The sequence below is a fragment of the Chrysemys picta genome, chromosome 6, assembly GCF_011386835.1.
Source record: "Chrysemys picta bellii isolate R12L10 chromosome 6, ASM1138683v2, whole genome shotgun sequence".
NCBI classification, from domain to species: Eukaryota; Metazoa; Chordata; order Testudines; family Emydidae; genus Chrysemys; species Chrysemys picta.
The window spans coordinates 79324432-79344570 of record NC_088796.1 but is presented as its reverse complement, the minus strand read 5'-3'; the positions used below and the strand labels follow the sequence as shown (position 1 = coordinate 79344570).

General features: G+C 42.4%; 2 protein-coding genes across 14 annotated transcripts in view; both read right to left on the bottom strand.

Moving 5' to 3' along the window:
- The window catches only part of PRRC1 (proline rich coiled-coil 1), a 39192-nt gene extending 37988 nt beyond the window's left edge, over positions 1–1204 (bottom strand). For 2 of the 12 annotated variants that reach the window (XM_005303056.5, XM_005303055.5), the window contains exon 1: positions 880–1204. The gene's annotated coding sequence lies outside the window, so the exon portion shown is untranslated. Of the gene's footprint in view, positions 1–330 lie in introns of all 12 variants that reach the window. The other 10 variants (XM_008171345.3, XM_065599309.1, XM_042854606.2 and 7 more) reach the window with 9 other exon arrangements.
- Positions 1205–13648: 12444 nt separating this feature from the next.
- Positions 13649–20139, bottom strand: part of MEGF10 (multiple EGF like domains 10) — a 165797-nt gene continuing 159306 nt past the window's right edge. For both annotated transcript variants that reach the window (XM_065599304.1, XM_005303051.5), the window contains one exon: positions 13649–18381. In XM_065599304.1, the coding sequence (XP_065455376.1) occupies positions 18221–18381 (161 nt within the window). In that variant the 3' untranslated portion in view covers positions 13649–18220. The remainder of the gene's footprint in view (positions 18382–20139) is intronic.

Here is a 20139-nt window from a genome sequence, read left to right as displayed (position 1 = left end):
CAGAGACATCATAGCACAAATGATTAATGAACTACAGGGCCAATTTTCATAAAAATCCCTCAATTTTTAAATTTAAAAAAAGCCACCCAACTTTAGGATTTAGGATACCAGGTTATTCTCTGTGACAGCAGGTTACACCAGTTACACAGGCAGTAAAAACAAGGCTGCAAACGTCCATCTGCAACATTTGCAGGAATTTCACGCCCTGCTAGAAAAGTCCCCTTCAGACTCCAAGCTTGCATTGGTTTGTTTTTCAAAGTTATTCCTACCCTCCCCCCCCCATGCAGGAAAGAAACAACTCCTGCCAAGGTAACCCGAGTGCAAACCCACCTAAGGAGGCCTTCCTGAGCCGGCCACCACAGCTCCCAGAGGCGTGACGAGCTCTCGGGGCCTTGCACACACTAGTCAAACACTCGAGGCTTTTGTTTCACTTCGGTTCATTTCGCAGAAGCGCCCCGCGATCCCAGGCTGCGCCCCCGCTGCCAGACTCTCTAGCGCTGCCTACAGCGCAGCTCCGCCCTGCGGCGGGAAGGACCCCGTAGAACAAGCCCCCCGTAACGGTAGCAACGGGCCCGCGGCGCTGCGTGACCCCGCAGCCGGCTCTGACGCGGCCGCCGGAGAAGAAGCACCACCCCCAGCCCCGCGCGGGCAGCCTCCCAGAGCAGGGGTCAGAGCGTGAGGAACGGGCGCAGACTCAGTGCAGGGCCTACAACTCCCATGGGACTTGGGGCGGCACCGCACATGCGCAATGCCGCCCGCCGCCGGTCTGGGTTGCCACGTCTCTCTCTCCCGCCGGCGGCTCTGCCCACGCTCCTCGGGGCCGGGTCGCTCCCGCGCGCGCTGTCCCGCCTGGCAGCAGCTTCTCCCTCCCGTCCTCACCTAGCTGCGGGTTCCTCCTTGGCCGGGCCTCGGGCGCCACTTCCCTGGCGCTGCCTGCCGCGTGCCGCCGCTCGCTTCCCGCATCCAAAATGGCTGCGCCTGGGAGCGAGACGCCACCTCCTGCTGCCACGTTCGCCTGCGGCGGGTGGGGTGGGGCCGGGCGGAGCCGCCTGCTGCGCGTGACCTGGGGCGGGGAGAGCCCGGCCACGTAACACCAGGTTCTTGGTGTCCCGCCCGCAGCCTCGGCGGTGAGGTCTGCGTGCTGCCTGGTCGGTACCCCAAGCCCCACAGCGGGCATGTCGGGTCTCTTCCCCTCAGCTTGCTCAGACCCCTCCCTAGCGGAGCCGCGTCATGCCCCAACCACCCCTGTGGGGGCATATTCGCAGAGCGGTGCCCAGACCTTTGTACCCTCCCCAGCTCCAACAAGCACCACAACAAAGGCTGGTTGTGAACACGGTGCAAAGTGTGGTACAAGTGGGTGTAAGAGGATGAAGTTAGGGAATAGGAGGCTATGATGTGCAGACAGACCTGGTGCCAGCTTATACTAAGGCTGCTGGGCAACTAGGTTTTGCAGGCATCCGGTTTTCAACCAGAACATCTGGTCGAAAAGGGACTCTTGACGGCTCTGGTCAGCACTGCTAACCGGGCCGCTAAAAGTCTAGCCAGCGGGGCTAAGGAAGACTCCCTGCCTGCCCGGTCTCCCAGCCTGCCCTGGCTCTGTGGCGGCCAGCATGTCCGGCTCCTAGGTGCAGGGGCGGCCACCCTGAGAAGCGGCACTGGCTCCACAGCTCCCATTGGCCAGGAGCCACAGCCAGTGGGAGCTGCAGGGGCAGTGCCTGCAGGCAGGGCTCAAAGACCCTGTACCTAGGGGCCGCAGAGACATGCCAGGTGCTTCTGGCAGGCGCCTGAGATAAGTGCTGCCCAGCCACAGCCGAAACCTCTTGCACACTAACTCACTCCCAACGCCTGCACTCCTCACCCTCTCCTGCATTCCAAGCCCATGCTCCAGATCAGAACCCCGTCCCACACCCAAACTCCCTCCCAGAACCTGCACCACACTCCCCAACCCCCTGAACCCCCTCTTGCACTCAAGCTCCTTCCTAGAGCCCGCACCCATCACCCTCTCCTGCAGTCCCTGGAAGGGGGCCAGAGGTCTCAGTGCGCTGCCCTAAAATTACATTCAAATTCTATAAAGATGCTTGATATTTTTGAAGGAAAAAATTAGTTATGTTGTGACATTGCACTTTATGGAAATATGCTTATGAATATGACATCACTGGAATATACTTTACGCTAAATACCCCTTGTATGGTGTCATTAGAAAGCTTGTAATCTACTAAGTGTGTTCATCCTATTTGTTTGCATGTATTATTTCTATATCTGGAGTTAGGAGAATAAGATATAAACTTGTATCACTGATGTAAACATATTAAAGGTACGTCTATACTTACTTCCTGGTCCAGATGTAAGCGATTGATCTTCTGGGATCGATTTATCGCGTCTTGTCTAGACGCGATAAATCAATCCCGGAAGTGCTTGCCGTCGACGCCGGTACTCCAGCTCAGCGAGAGGCGTACGCGGCATCGACGGGGGAGCCTGCCTGCCGCGTCTGGACCTGCGGTAAGTTCGGACTAAGGTACTTCGAATTCAGCTACATTATTAACGTAGCTGAATTTGCGTACCTTAGTCCGAAGTGGGGGGGTTAGTGTGAACCAGGCCTGTGTGGAGGCCATTAAGGGTGTTCTCCCCGCGCAGGTTCGAATCCTGCCAACTACACCACTAACAGATTCGGTCACAGAGACTCCCTTCGAGACTGTCACTCGATGAGCTGGGATACTACTGATAACAACCCTCCTGCCAGAACAGGTTGCCCCTCCACTCCTGTCTTGCTGAGTTAGGCACTCCTGTCTTGCTGAGTTAGGCACAGACCCAGAGGTTGGGCCCCGCTTCTCTGCAGTTCACTGAAACTGAGATTCACTCAGCCCAGGGGCTTCTTAGTTAACAGGCACTTTCCCAGGGTTCAGCCTTTCTGAGAGCCTGAACCCCAAATAAATCTGTTTTACTCTGTATAAAGCTTATGCAGGGTACATTTGTAAATTGTTCTCCCTCTATATCACTGATAGAGAGAGACGCACAGCTGTTTGCTCCCCCAGGTATTAATCACTTACTCTGGGTTTATTAATAAACCAAAGTAATGTTATTAAGTATAAAAAGTAGGATTTAAGTGGTTTCAAGTAATGACAGAACAAAGTAAGTCACCCAGCAAAATAAAGAAAAAACATGCAAGTCTAAGCCTAATACATTAAGAAACTGATTACAGGTAATATCTCATCTTCAGAGATGTTTCAATAAGCTCCTTTCACAGACTAGACTCCTTCCTAATCTGTTATCTTCGTACACATAAAAGCAAACTCGTAACTCAAATCACCAAATTAAATTTGATCAACATTCCAAAGAAATTCACTTTTAGGTTGGGAATAAGCTTGAAGATGTTGACCCCCAAAATATTTTTTCAGAAGGTTATAAGCACCTGAAAATAAGTGACTTTGAAAGAAAGAATCTGTCAGCCATATAGTGTTGCTTCTGTTACCCCAAGTAGTTAGCCAGTATCTGGGGCCTTGCAAGTTATTTCTGTTTGGAGGAGAAATTGCTGAGAGTCAGGTATTTCTTTGGTGCAGTCCTGTTTATTTACAAAGAATGTACACAACGGTTCTGTTTCTTTGAACACAATACAAACAAAAGCAGGAGTCTGTTTATTTGTTCACAGTTCCAAACCTGCCTTTCTATCCAGCACTGCCCTAAAAAACTCTCTCTCAGGGCCTCACTACTAGTGCTTCTCTTGCTGTCACCGACTTTCAGGCAGCTTTCTCCTGGTCTGTTTCCCTGTTTACGCACACACCAATAGACAGCTACAACCAAATCAATCCCAGCCCCTGGGTTTGCATTCAGTCCAGTCCTTGGGTGATGGTTTCCATTGTTTCAGCTATCACTAAAAAAGGGAGCATTTAACAGTTCTCTCATTAGCCTGAATGGAAGGCAGCTAACATATCCATCGACTTCAACTAAGTTTGTAACTGCCCATAGATCAAAGACATGCTTGCTGGAACCCATCCAATCTCCAGCATAGCACTACTGAATTGACTCCTCCCCCCCTCCCGTAGGTGAAGATCTTGCATGCCTAACCCTTAGGAAACCATCGAGAAATGCTCTAGTAATACCCACTCCAAATACAGCTTTGTTAACTATGCTAATCATCTACCCAGAGAAAGTGTGTCCTTGAAAAGGGCTTTGGAGCTGTGCTCCGGCTCCGCTCCAGCTCCAGGCAAAAACTTGCAGCTCTACTGCTCCGGAACTGCTCCACGCTCCAGCTCTGGGCTCTGCTCCAAAGCCCTGCTTGAAAAGAAGCTTACAGGCCCCAACAGGCCCCAACAGCATATAGAAATAGAACTCTACATTTGAATACCTTAGCTGGTCATCTTGGCCAGTGCCAGGAGGAAGTTGACTAGGAGATCTCACAACTTTTTGGGGCCACTGATGAGGTGAGCCAGGATTAGAAGGTCTGTAGTGAATGAGACAGGGAATTGCAGGAAGAGAAGTCTCATGGTGGTTGAATCATAAAAACATAGGGCTAGAAAGGACCTCAAAAGGTCATCTAGTCCATCTCCCTGCAGTGAGGCAGGATTAAGTATACTTATACTAATACCTGTCAGGGATGGTCTAACCCAGTGGTGGGCAATCTGCAGCCCACCATCAGGGTAATCCGCTGGCAGGCCACAAGACAGTTTGTTTACACTGACCGTTTGCCTGCATGGCTGCTCGCAGCTCACAGGCTGCCATGACACCACACTATATATACACACATGCTTGTATTCCCCCTTTGAAAATGTCACGTGTTTCTTTAAATTGGACCTTGTTGTATTGGTTTCACACCACAGTTTTTTAACAGGACAAGTTTACTAACTGGAGGTTCACTATGGGCCTGATTCTGCACCTGCTGAAGTCCACAGAAGTCTTGCCATTGACTTCAGTAGGTACAGGATCCACTCCTGTAACTAGAATTGCAACCAGCATTGGATCATGTTACAGGAGGTCAGACTAAATTATCACAATGGTCCTTTCTGGCCTGGGAATCCAGGAATCTAGCAATTTAAGTTCTATTCCAGTATAGAGATAGATAGATATAGATATTAGACATCAGATATCAGTCTAAGCGGTCTCCATTATGTACAACAGAGCAAATATTGCAATGCCAATGTATGATACCCACATACAATACCTCCAACATATATCCAGTTGCAGCTGGGAGGAAGAAGGCCATGGATTATGTTTTGAAATAAGAGCTGAAATGATGATTGATTTGTAGTTCTTTGTGCTTCTCCTGGAAGGGTACGTATTTAGGTGCTATGTAGCCATGCCAGATAGTTGGCTCATGCCTTCAGATATAATATGATCTAACTAAATATTCCTGTCTCTTATCTACATGGTCTGTATCCAGAGGGCTATTTTACTATTGAAAGAGTGCTTACCCCTTCTGAGGTTCCAAAGTCTTTCTTCAGCAGTCCTAGGCAGTCTTCTCCAGTACTGCCCTGATGGTGCCATTTCTCAACTGGTCAGTAGGGAAACGCAGGCCCACCTTCTACTCTAGGTTCCAGTCCAGGGACCCTCAACATAGAAATTCTGGCCTTTACTCTCCCTGGCTTCACTACTCCTTCCCACTCCTAGGTCTCCCCCCTTTCTCTGAAAGTTCCAGCTCCAAACCTCCTCCTTCTTCCCAGGGAGCATCTGCTGCCCTTGTCTGTTGCCAGCTTCCTGGCTTAATAGGCCCCCCCTATTCCTTCCTAGCTGAGCCTGCTTACAATCAAGCCTTGCTCCCTGGCTCTTCCTCCAGGTGCAGCCTGCGGAATTAACCTACCTGGCCACCTTAACCCCTTCCAGTCCTGTATGGGGTGGACATACCATCACACTGAGATTAAACAAATGTAGTTGACAAACTAAAAGCCAAAGGTATCTTTGAAAGTAGATCAGTTAGTGATAAAGGAAAGAAGGAAAGCTTTTAAAAGTAGGAACCTTCTCTTTAAAACTAGTCATAAGAGGCACAGTCGAAAGGGAAAGCAAGGAAAAAATATTCATCACTCAGTACACAAGTGCATAAAACACATAAAACAGTACAGTGAGGTGATTAATGAGGTCTCAGCAGACCAGAGAGGCTGATGAGAAATGGATTCAAATTGCTTTGTTTTATTATTCTAGAGAGGGTCAGTAGATTTGTTTCCTCATCTCATTTGGTTAAGGAAAACTTCAGACAGACAATGTGTCACCTACCCTGTTTCCCCGAAAATAAGACATCCTCCGAAAATAAGGCCTACTTACAGTTTTGCCTCTCGTTGTAATATAAGGCATCCCCCCGATAATAAGACCTCCCCGATAATAAGGCATCCACCGATAATAAGGCATTTTTCATTTCTGAAAAATAAGACATCCCCTGAAAATAAGACCTAGCGCATCTTTGGGAGCAAAAATTAATATAAGACACTGTCTTATTTTCGGGGAAACAGGGTAATTAGCAGAAATAATAGTGAGGGGGCAGATATTTTAGGGGAAAATACACTAATTCCTTTTACATGTAAGGTGTCAAATTCTGTTCCAAGTTACACCAGGGTATATCCAGAATAACTCCACTTACTTTCCTGGTCTCTAGAACCTATGCCTATCCTACTGACTCTTTCTCAAATCCCCTGATAGAGGGTGTGCCAAATTTATTATGATAGAGCTTTTATTTAATTAATTAATTTAATGTAATAAGGATGAGACTTGAGTAAATTGATTTGCTTAAGAACTCTGGCCAAATCCTGCTCTGAGTTACATTTGGGTAAATCCAGAGCAATACTACTGAAGTCAGAGGAATGACTTGGTAAAAATTTTAGTGGTGTTATAGTTATATGTCAGATTCTATGTGTATTTTAAGTAATTATTCCCCACTACCAAAGGGAAATCAGTGGTCAAATGGAAAGTCATCGATTAATCAGTAGAAATGATCTGTGTTTTGTTTATATGCACGGCCTTTCATTTTAGAACAATTTGTCTTTCTCACATTGTGGCTAGGGAAATAGATATAGGTATTTCTTTCCATTTTCCTACATGAATAGGATTTCTCTAAATTATGCATGTGCCTGTGAGGGAAAATTTGCACACTGCTGTGGGGATAAGTAGACTTTGTTTTAAAATGGAGCTGTTACTTTGCAGCTGTAAGTAGTCCTGTCTTTGCAGTTTTATAAAAGCTCACTGGGATGATCACTTGGAGGAAAGAAAAGTGTTTAAATGTACCCGTAGAGAGTAAAATACAAAGGTTCGCAATCTTCTAAACTCTTTTCCCCCAAGCACGCAAAGTGTGATATTGCTAAGTCTCATCACCTGAGGAACTATAGCTCTCAACTCCCACCTAAAACAATAGAGTCAAAAATCATCAATATCAGAGACAAATGGGGAGGGGCGGGATCAGATGAGGCCTCTGGAAAGTGAAATAAAGCTTTAGAGAGCTCTGTATTAAAGTGACTTTGAAGAAAAAAAGAAACGACTATTCTAGGCAATCACAGCTGGTAATACCTTTCACTCCAGAATTTATTCTGCTTCTGGTTTCCAATCCTTTTAATCAGTTACTCTAGATGTAGCCAGTTTATCGGCCAGTTACACACAAACTGGATCCTCTCCTCCTTTTGCATCACTGCTACACCATCCTAACCCCTACCTTGTTGTAGCGATTGTATTGGAGAAAGAGGCAGCATGTCACGGATGGAGCGCAGCTATGCTCTGCTAGTTCTCAACTGGTAGATGGTCCCTTGACCTTTGGGGTCCATAGTCAACAACTTTGGCTGGGGCCCATGCAGATTGGCCCACAGAATCAAGGAGTCATAACCAATTCCCTGATGATCCCCTCCCATTCGCCTCTGCTGGGCACAGGAGAGAATCTGACCCCAAGATAGCAATTTCCCCACAGCTTTAAAGGACATTGTGGACAACCAAAGGGGTGGAGCTAAAAGAAACAAGGAGGCTGCTAACAAGATGTTGATTCATAAAAATAGACAAGAAAATTTTCCAAATAGATAGCTGTGCAAGTTGGCCCTATTTAGGAAAGATCTGCGTTCTTATCATACAAGAAGACTCTGAAAACTGGAGTAATAGAAACGGGATGAAATTTAATGGTGCAAAGTGCAACATCATGCACTTAGTGACTAACAACAAGAATTTCTGTTATAAACTGGGGACTTATCAGAGCAGGAGAGAAACTTGGGTGTACTGGTGGATCACAGGATGACCATGGGCCACCAATGTGATGCAGCTGTGAAAAAGGCTAATACAATCCCGGGATGCATCAGGCAAGGTATTTCCAGTAGAGATAGGGAAGTGTTATCACCATTATATGAGGCATTGGTGAGACCTATGTGCAATTCTGGTTTCCCATGTTTAAGAAAGATGCATTCAAACTGGAACAGGTGCAAAGAAGGACTACTAGGATGATCAGAGGAATGGAGAACCTACCTTACAAGAGGAGAGTTAAGGACTTGGCTTGCTTAGTCTAACAAAACGAAGGCTGAGGGGAGATGTGATTGCTCTCTATAAATACATCAGCTGGATAAATACAAGGGAGGGAGAGGAGTTATTTACATTAAGTGCCAATGTTGCCACAAGAACAAATGGATATAAATTGGCTATCAACAAGCTTAGGCTTGAAATTAGACCAAGGTTTCTAACTATCAGAGGAGTGACGTTCTGGAACAGCCTCCAAGGGGAGCAGTGGAGGCAAAAATCATAACTGTTTTCAAGACTGAGCTTGACAATTTTATAGAGCAAGTTTGTGCCGATAAAGAGGAGGACCGGAATATCATACAAGAACATAGTTGTAAATGGGAGTAATAGAAATCGGATCAAATTTAATAGTGCAAAGTGCAAGGTCATGTATTTAGGGACTAAGAACAAGAATTTTTGCTATAAACTGGAGACTTATCAGTTGGATGTGACAGAGGAGGAGAAAGACCTGGGTGTATTGGTTGATCACAGGATGACTATGAGCCATCAGTATGATGAAGCCGTGAAATAGGCTAATGCAGTCCTAGGATACATCAGGCAAGGTATTTTCAATAGAGACAGGGAAGTGTTAGTACTATTACACAAGGCACTTGTGAGAACTCATCTGGAAAACTGTGTGCAATTCTGATCTCCCATGTTTAAGAAAGATGCTATTCAAACTGGAACAGGTGCAGAGAAGGGCTATTAGGATGATCTGGAGGGGCAGGGCTGCAGAGTGCTTCTGGGGAGGCCTGGCCCTGGTGCTGTGTTAGGGTTGGGTGCAGCCTCACTGCCAAGTCCATGTCTTGGGGGGAGGCCTGCAGGGTACTCACCACTGCCATGCTGGAACTGCCACATTTATTTATTGACTAAAATTCTGCACATTTTATTTAAATATTGCACGCAGAACTTTTATTTTTTTGACACAGACTTTTTGGAGTAATACAAGAATAATTATACAAGGACGCAACAATCATCCATTTACCCTGGTATCTGGTCTGTGAGAGTGGCCAACAATGAGTACTTAAGAAGTTGTAATACATCCTTAATGCACTCTCCTTTATGACCTGGCGAGAATTTCTTCCTGACCCTAGGGGGTGATCAGCTTGCACACCGAAGCATGGCTTTATATTGTATATGCTAGCTATTAATATAACTGCACAAGTGGTATTTTTATTCTTATAAATGTCTAACCCATTTTTAAAATTACTAACTTGTTAATCTAAATAATATCCTGTGTCAATGAGTTCAGACATTTGTTCTGCTAGTCTGTAAACATGTATATTTACAAAGCAGCTACAGATATTATCTGTGCACGTACTTTGACATACTTAACATGGTTACAGTCAGAGCAGTAACTAAGTAAAACTGCGTCATGTGTCTGATGAAGTGGTTATTCACCCACAAAAGCTTATGCTCCAATACTTCTGTTAGTCTATAAGGTGCCACAGGACTCTTTGTCGCTTTTTACAGATCCAGACTAACACAGCTACCCCTCTGATAAGTAAAACTAGTAACTTTTTATGCAATAATTCTGCTCCCTATGTGTATTTAAAGGAATAGCAACTTCCTTCTGTGATAAAAATCTGGTTAGCCCTGGAGAGCCAATATTCACGGGATTCTAAGCTCAACTGTTGTCTTACACTTGAAAAAATGGAAAGGAATAATTACATAAATCTTGCCACAATCCAGGCACAATCCAGGCAGTGATGACTAAGCTAAATGTTGCTTCCATTTTAAATAATCCTATGAAAGAGGCAGTCTTCAACCGTATGTAGTGCACATGAATTGTTAGTATTATTCAAAAAAAGGTGGTAAAGCTTCATCAATGCCATCCATTAAGGCTGATGGTTTTTGATACTTGTGTCTGCCTCTGAGAGAAGGAACATTTTTGATCTTCACATAGAATCATAGAATTGTATGCCTGGAAGGACCCTCGAACAATTTTCTAGTCCATTCCCCTGCACTCAAGGCAAGACTAAGTATTATCTAGACCATCCCTGATAGGTGTTTGTCCAACCTGCTCTTAAAAATTTCCAATGATTCTGCAGCATCCCTAGGCAATTTATTCCAGTGCTTAACTACCCTGGCAGGAAGTTTTTCCTAATGGCCAACCTAAATCGTCCTTGCTGCAATTCAAGCCCATTGCTTCTTGTCCTATCGTCAGAGGTTAAGGAATACAATTTTTCTCCCTTCTCCTTGTAACAACCTTTTATGTACTTGAAAACTATTATCATTTTCTCTCTCTGTCTTCTCTTCTCCATAGTAAACAAATCAATTTTTTGTCAATCTTCCCTCATAAGTCATGTTTTCTAGACCTTTAATAATTTTTGTTGCTCTTCTCTGGACTTTCTCTAATTTGTCCACATCTTTCCTGAAATGTGGTGCCCGAAACTGGACACAATACTCCAGCTGAGGCCTAATCAGCACGGAGTAGAGCGGAAGAATTACTTCTTGTGTCTTGTTTACAAGACTCCTGCTACTACATCCCAGAATGATGTTTGATTTTTTTGCAACAGTGTTACACTACTGACTCATATTTAGCTTATGATCCACTATGATCCCCAGATCCCTTGCTGCAGTACTCCTTCCTAGGCAGTCATTTCCCATTTTGTATGTGTGCAACTGATTGTTCCTTCCTAAGTGAAGTACTTTGCATTTGTCCTTTATTGAATTTCCTCCTATTTACTTCAGACCATTTCTCCAATTTGTCCAGATCATTTTAAATTTTAATCCTATCCTCCAAAGCATTTGCAACCCCTCCCAGCTTGATATCATCCGCAGACTTAATAAGTGTACTCTCTATGCCATTATCTAAATAATTGATGAAGATATTGAACAGAACCAGACCCAGAACTGATCCCTGCAGGACCCCACTTGATATGCCCTTCCATCTTGACTGTGAACCACTGATAACTACTCTCTGGGAACGAGAGTAGTTATCCAACCAGTTATGCACCCACTTTATAGTAGCTCCAGCTAGGTTGTGTTGCCCTAGTTTGTTTATGAGGTCATGCAAGACAGTATCAAAAGCCTTACTAAAGTTAACCTATACCACATCTACGGCTTCACCCCTATCCACAAGGCTTGTTACCCTGTCAAAGAAAGCTATTAGGTTGGTTTGACATAATTTGTTCTTGACAAATCCATACTGACTGTTATTTATCACCTCATTATCTTCTAGGTATCTGTAAATTGATTGCTTAATTATTTGCTCCATTATCTTTCCTGGTACAGAAGTTAAGATGACTGGTCTGTAATTCGCCAGGTTGTCCTTATTTTCCCTTTTATAGATTGGCACTATATTTGCCCTTTTCCAGTCCTTTGGCATCTCACCCGTCTTCCATGACTTCGCGAAGATAATTGCTAATGGCTCAGATGTCTCCTCAGTCAGCTCCTTGAGTATTCTAGGATATATTTCATCAGGCCCCGGTGACTGGAAGATATCTAACTTGTCTAAGTAATTTTTTACTTGTTCTTTCCCTATTTTAGCCTCATGCATTATGTCATGATGAGTATAATCAACCAATCTCTCTGTAACCACAAAATAGAATTACTTCTAGAATAGTTATAAACACGATCAGCTGCTTCATTGCACTAGAGTCTTCAAAGAAAATCTTTCACTTTTTCCATGTCAAAAAGACATGTATGTAGAGCAAGATCCTGCACACCATTCTCATAATCATGTTAGCTCTAGAGGTATACAGAACTGTAACATGAATGGAAAGTAGAATTTTTCTTGAAGTCTCTGATAATTATTGTAGATGGGAAGAAAAGAGCCAGAGGCTGTACTTAATAGGGCAGTTGTTAAAGTGCAGTTGATCTGTTTAAAAAATTATCCTTGAAATGCTGCTGAGGTCAGATATGCTTTGGCTGATCTGCAGCATAAATGCTGATCACACAAATTAAAGATGCTAATGAGGCAATTTAACTCACTCAAATATTACAAGGATCATGACATTTTGGGGAAGTATAAGTTTTTATGTTCGAGGCATTTTCTTTTCTTCTGTTCTTTGAATCTCAGACTATGGATTACAATTTAAAAAAAATTATACACGAGGAAGAGAACTTCAGGATTTGGCTCTATATTTGGAATCATTTGTTTAACCTGTTTAAGATAGTTCACTCAACTTTCTTCTTTAAGAATCTCAGTTAATTCCAGGGAGTCAGATGCAAACACCAAAAAACTTATTTTCTTTCTCTCTATAATTGAACTCTTAAAAGTAACCTTTGGTGTCAGCCTCATAATGAGTCACACAACTAGGGCCAGATTGCCAGGTTGGATGTGAGACTAACTAGCTACTATATCCCTCCTTAAAACACACTGTAGCCCAACCAATCCTGAAGGAAACTTTGCGAGATGAAACAGAACTTTCCAATTAACACTCAATGCCAGATCTCACGTTCCTGAGCAATCTAACTGAGGAGACAGTAAAAAGCCATCTCCAAGCACATTTGTCCACAACCAGTGTTCTTGAGCCAGCTTAGAGGCTTCATGCCAGGATATGGAACAGAAATGAGAATGCGGGTGCTGCTGGATGATCTCTTCCTTTCTACGTGCCTGTAGTTTTAGGCTTCTCACTGGTCTTTTACATGGTTGATAATAGGATGTTGTTATCCTACCAAACAGATGTGTGGAGGTCAAGAAAATGCCTTGACATTATTCTTTCCTTGATGGTCTCAATGCTGCTCAAAATTAGACTGGCCACAACAGCTCCAAAGGCACCACTTTGACAGCTAGGCATCAACAGAGTACAGCAGGACTCCAGCTATGGCCCTTATCTCCAGCCATGCCACTAGAGGCTTAAAAGAGGGGTGGTATAGAGTTGGCTCTATTCCACCTGGAGATTTCCCTAGACAAGTGGAATACCCAGGGAGACAATTAAGCCAACTTTATCACCGCTTAGTGCTATTGAAGCAGTGCAAAGCAGCCTTAGTGGGGGCAAGGAACTGACCCAAATGCAGTAGAAATAACTGAGCTTTCATGTAATACTCTGTGGTTGAAATCCTGGCCCCACTGAAGTCAATGACAAAACTCCCGTTGACTTCAATGGGGCCTGGATTTCACCCTATGACTGTTATTGAACTGACCATGTTCACATAAAGCCTTCCACACACAGACTACTATGTATATCCATTGTGGTACTTCACAGTGCCCCTAGAGAGAGGAAAAACAGGACGGAAAAATCAAACACAACATTTCAAGTCTTTTATTAGAAAGTTTATTACATTAACCTACAAGCATGTTCGGTGACATAAATGGTAGTGAAGGGTAATACGATGAGCATCAGTCATCTTTGGAAAATAGAAAACATTTCAACATTGCAACAGTTTTTTTGTTACAATCGAGATACAAGCTAGACACCGTTTGTAGGTTTTCTTTAAAAATATATATTATAATTCAATCATATCAAAGTGGAGAGTGGCTGGGGTAAAACACTGAAAATATAATAGTTAGGCCCAGTGCTATGGCAGTAGAGTTAATTGTACCAAAAGGGCAAGGTTTTCTGTACAATAGTTAAACAAGCACCCATCAGTTTTAAGTCATTTAAACTGCTATATACAGTCTTTAATATAAAGCATTTTTGTCAACATTAGCTCTGTATTCTTCAGTAGGGATCTTAAAGATGCATTGTCCTATTGACGTGGCTCAGTGTAAGGGTCATTACTTGGAAACATAACCCTACTCAACACTCCAGTTTTAGTCATAGTATTTTGAAAATCAAATACATTTTTAATAATGTGCTCACCAATATTTATACTTTTTTAAAACTTTATTTCATTAGTTTGATTTTGCAGATTGTGATAAAAAGGATAGGCACCATGAAATCTGTTCACCCCTCAATCTGTATGTTCAGCTCCAATTAAAATTAATGGGTGTTCTCTGTGTAAATGAAGATGAGGGCAAAGTTTAAGTGCAGCAGTATGTTGGGAGTAAAAGTCTCTGATACAAAAAAGTCTTTTTGAGGATCAGTGTTTTTCTAAATGGCCAAGAGATAGTTTGTCTAAATCGTTTGAAATTTCAGGGATTATACCAAATACCACATTTTAAAATAAGATATTAACTTTGGGCTAAATTCTGCACTTATTGCATTGGCATACAAGTTAGTACGGACATTTATTGTAGGGTTTCATATTGTTTTCCTCTTTATGGGGTTCTGAACATATAAAGACACAGACGCCTTTTTCCATTTGTGCAAGTGGCAAGGCAGGATCTCTCCCCATAGTTCTCAATAAGAAATCTGGAAAGATAAATGCACCAGCATATACATCATGTCCCTAAGGTGGCCTGGTATGGAGGTTGGGAAGGGTCTAAATTCTCCCTCTGAGTTAATGAACATGCTGTGATCAGCAGCCAGGGCTCTTTGGCAGCTGTGAGATGTGAGCTCTGCTTGTGCTTAACAGAGCAGCAAAGTGTATTCCAAAGCATGTCTTCTTGAGGCACATGAGAAAACCTGTTCTGGATGGCATGATTGCTAAAGCAAGTGCTCTGGGAAAATTTCTGCTTCCCCTTGATGCACCAAGCAGGTATTTAGTCTTTATTAATACAGTAAACATTGATTGGGGGTTTTAAATCAAAGATTATAGATACATTTCTACATTATCCAGTGTACTTTATTCACTCAAGTTAATGACATGCAGAGATTGTTTAAATAGAACATATTAATTGTTCAGGCAACTGTGTGTGTGAGCATGTACACCTACTTACACAGACATGCATATTCACAAGTCTTTTATGTGACGTATGTATATTTATAGGGGTCAAATATAAGCAGGTGCAACTTCCCTTGTCCACAGCAGAAATGTCACCACATACAGCAGGGCTGAATTTGGACCTGTATGTATGAGTATATTTAGAGCATACACAATAGCCTGAAGTGTCTGAGCAGGATTTATTGTCATGAGTATTCGCTTGAATACATAATTTGAAGATGTGCAACACTTTTGGAATTCCTACACAAGTTAAAAATAATTTGCTCTGCTCTTCACCATTGTATAGTATGAAGGACAGGGATTTTTTTTTAATGTTACAATGAATAATTGTTCTATTGGCCATCAAATTCAAATTATACATGAAGTAAGAGGAGACGACTTTTGTGAACTCACAGTTGTAGTGTATTGCATTTTCTATTCACAGCTTCAGAAAGGAGATTTTATTTTTAAGTTTGGATCACACAGTACAAACACATCAATATCACTACATGTACCTGGCACACACACACCCAATCAGTCGTTTACCTTAAGTGGGGTGTAAAGTGCTGCTTAATTTCTGAAACATCAGCATTTATTTTTATATCTGTGATGTCCTGAGCTGGTCATACAACTTTTTCAAGGATGTGCAATTGCCCAGGAAGTTCCAGTTTGCCCACAAATCAACCAATATTTATGTATGACACAAACATGGGGTGTAACTGGGCACCCCATGGATCCACATGTGCCTCAGAGGCCTGAGCCCAGCTATGGTGAGGACTTCGTGTGTACAGATCTGATCTGTCACCACTTTAATCGCAGCAAACATCAGACAGTATTTCCACTTCAGCCCAAGGAGGTTTTGTATCCAGAAATGTTTTTCTCATTGAGGCTCTGTATTGTAGCTATTGTTCCTCCAGCCAAAGGCAACGGGATGTGATTCTCTTAGGAGCCAATACCATCACAATGTCAACACTTCTTTGTCTTTGATTCTAACATAATCCAAACTTTCAGATACAGAGCCATAGTGGCACCTCAGTGTACTGAGGCAGAGAGCATACGAGTACCAAAATGCTTGACCAACCGCTGGCCTTCATATCACATCATACAGTTCGCATGTCTTTAAAGGTAAACCTACTTGTGACTGGGTGCAGAGTCACTAGTTTGGGAAGGTGAAAAAGGCTGTTTGAGATTATGGGCCATCAGCAGGATGCTTCACTAACATGATCAGCAACGGTATCTTCAACAATATTGATATATAACGTCTCATCTTTAGGTTTTGAATCTAACATCCCAATGAGATGAAACAAGCAGTCCAGATGCCCTAGCTATTGTTTCAGACTGTTTGAAGATTCAGGGAGATGTCTTTGCATCAGTTTTAACAATTACAAATAAATAAAAGCTTGGCCTCCGGAGCACAATTCTGTTTCAAAGGGTGGATTCCATGAACAATTCTACTTCCACTGAACTGCAGAAGACATGGGGCCCTGACTATAAGTTGGCTACTTGGGAGACAGAGGAGAGAATGCCTTTGGGAAGGCTGGCCTCTACATGCAGGGTCAGGAGTGAGCTGACCCCCAAGCTAGGGGTCTTGTTTTTTCTTTTCTGCATAGGACAACTTATTATGCTTTCTTGTTATAAACATTATCCCTCAAGCAAAACACCTTGTAATTGTATTTTTTTCCTGCTGAGTCAATTCACCAGTTTACACTACTACCTAACCCGTTTAGCCGATCTCCGGTGGACATTAATATTATATCAATTCTCACTTTTATACTCCCGCCCCGTCCCTCCCAAAGAGAAATGTTTCTTAACCAGACAAAATAAAGGCCAGCTGTCAAAAATGCAATAAACAGTGGATGTACAATAAAATATTTTGCAGTTATAAGCTAGAGCACTAGAAACATAGATACAAAATTTAAAAATGGAGATACAAGTTAATGAAAAATGGGGTATATGTGTCAAGTTATTAGCAATGCAAAAGACCAGCTTAAGCATATTTTCCCTACATCAACTATAAAAAAAAGGTGCCTTTTTAGCAAGTATGCACAGAGATTGTTCAGTCATTTCTATGGAAAAAATTAATCAAAACACTACTATTCTTATTCTATATTACAGTCCATATTACTACTTGTTTATAAAATTTAAACCTTTTCTTGCACTTCAAATTTACAGCATTCATCATTTTTGTCCATTCCTTACACACTCATTCAGTCCATTCTGACAAAAATAAACTGATTTCATTTACATATTTATGCAATAATTACTGATATGTTATGGATTATTACTCGAGTATGACAGGAATGATGGTCAGATCTGTAGTATATGGAGCAGTAATGCACCAAATGATTTGGCAAGGATGGGTGCCAAAGCCTACTAGTATGGGGTATCCATTGATCTTCGGGTGTTGCAATAATATTAATGCATGCAATGCTTTCATCACCTTCAAAATTACACAGGCAATGTATTTCCATAACCAGTAGTAGACATGAAAAACTTGTGTTGAGTTTTTCAAATCACTTCCGCATTGCATTTGGTTACATCCAATCAGATCAAGTCTTTTTACACATTTTGACTAAAAGCAATATAATCCACCACAATATGATGTGATGTGAAAGAAATCTCGCAATATCAGTTTTGCTTCTAGATAACAAATGAATCAGACTACCTGTAAGAAGTGGATATTTGGTAGGTTGTACAGTCGTTAGGGGTATCTCTACTATGAAACATGAGCAAGTGAAAAACAAACATGAAATCCAATTTCAAAGTAGCAGAAATGGAACTGTTATCAGAACTGTTCTGCAAACTAATATGTTTAAACAAGTATACTACAGTGTAAATGTGTGGAATTGGTGTCTTTGTAAAAATAACTGTAATGGAAAATCTGACCAGGGTCTCTTCAGTTTGGCATCTATCCACATGCCGTATGTGTGTATACAGACCTCAGCTTGAGATTCCTGTTTAACGTACAGCAATTGTCTACAGAATGGATTAGGAGCCAAATATGGTGGCAAAGTACAGGAAGGAGCATAACCAAGCCACCATTCTCCTTAAGAGTTCCACTGTGCCGTACAATGAGCTTGAGGTGTCATTCACTGCTGACCTCTTTCTCAGAGGATGTTGGACTATCTCGTACTGGTAGCAAGTCATAATGGCATGGAATATGACTGTTTTTTGGAAGATCATAAGGATCTTGGCTGAAAGGTCCACTGTTACTGACTGCGCCCTGGACAACACTCACGGTAGGTTCTGTGATAAAAGAGAACACACATATTTGGGCACTGGTAATAGCAAATGGGGAAAAAAAATCTTCATAAAAATGAACAAGTCTTGCTAAATAGTTACCATTGCTTAAAAGAAACTTGTTGACTCAGCTTTAAATTCTCAAGTAAAGAGCATGTCGCTTAAAAATTTGCTGGCCTGGCATTAAAACTTCTCAGTTATGCAACAAACTCAATTGTGTGCGCATTCATGAGTTTGTAAGATGATAATACAATCAAGCAGAATTGCATGTCCTCTTTTCTCTTTGGGCAAGCTTCAGGAATCCAGACTCCTGCTTAAACAAACATTGGGCCAAACTTTGGACTTCTGAGCAAAGCATCAGTAGTAAAAGGATATTGTGCAAAGCATCCAATGGAAATTTGCATACTAATCCTGACAGGTTGTGGACTACTATGGAGCTGCTTGGTTCTCTCTCTCACATAGACACATTAGTCATGTCCCACTCTTCTTCATCCCACAGATCCCACTCTTCTCCAGGATGCCCCAGAGAGAGTCACCATGGAATAGACAGTCCTTAGCAAGACAATGGACACCCTCATGGAATTCTAGGAAATCTCCACATAGGTACAGAAAGGGAGAGTTAGGTCCTTCAATGTACACAGCAGTTACATGTTCTTTAAATTCTGATCCTACTTTAAACAACTTTTTAGAGCATCTTCCATCAGAGGTAACTGTCAGTGTGGACATCTTTCAACCTACTAAGAGAAATCCAAAATGTACAGTACAGATCCCCTTAAAGGATCAGGACTATTTTTTTAACCCATGTTGCTAATGCACTTTAGAATAATTAAGTAATGTACAACTAACCATACAGAGATCTGCTATTTTGCTTCTATTTTATTCACAGTAATGCTTCTGACTTTTTAAAAGCTGTGACCTTATATATTAGGAAGAAAACAAAACATCTAAAATCTTAAAGTATTTCACTCCAGCTAGTAAGGGGCTAATGATCCTGTTGCCTATTCTGTATGAATTGAGAAAGGAAGGATGGTCTTGTGGTTAAGGCATTGGACCTATAGTCAGGTGATCTAGTCTGTGACCTTAGGTAAGTTATTTAAATATTCTACCAGTATGTCACAGTTTTCTTAGGACTGTAATAACTCATCAGGACCTGCCATGGGAAAGGAACCAGGATCTGCAGAGTTACTGATAGGAGAGCAGGGGTCGGGGGACAGGATGCACATTGTCTGAGCACAGAAGCCACAGAGCTCTTCTGCCCCTGTTGTCCACCAGGGCTAACCATATTCAGGACTGGACAAGCTGGTACAGGACTAAGTTATATGGCAGTGAGAGGCTACGTATGTCTCCCACTGCTGCTTTAAGGAGGGCAAAAATATTGGCTCTTTGGCAGAGATATTTAGGTGGGTGACTTTTATTTACACAACTGAAACTAAGGTATTTGAGACCATCTTCTTTGTGAATTGCTTCACAAGTTTGAAAAGAATGGGATTCTTCTTACAGCTATATGTTCATGGATAGAACCTGAAAGTGTATCAATATTTTTTTTAGTGATTTTTTTTTTTTTTTTGGTTGAGCCTGTGTTGAAGAGTTAATGTCTTCAGGTCACCTTTTTGGGGTGAGAGCGGCCACCTTGGTTACTTCTTATGTTATTCTCTGGGCAGTCACAACCCTGTGGTCTGGTTCTGAGTTTACCGGGTACAGCCCTCTGACTGTGCCCTTCAGCGAGTCCACCCCCTTTCATCTTCTTTCTCAAAGGGTTGGGCA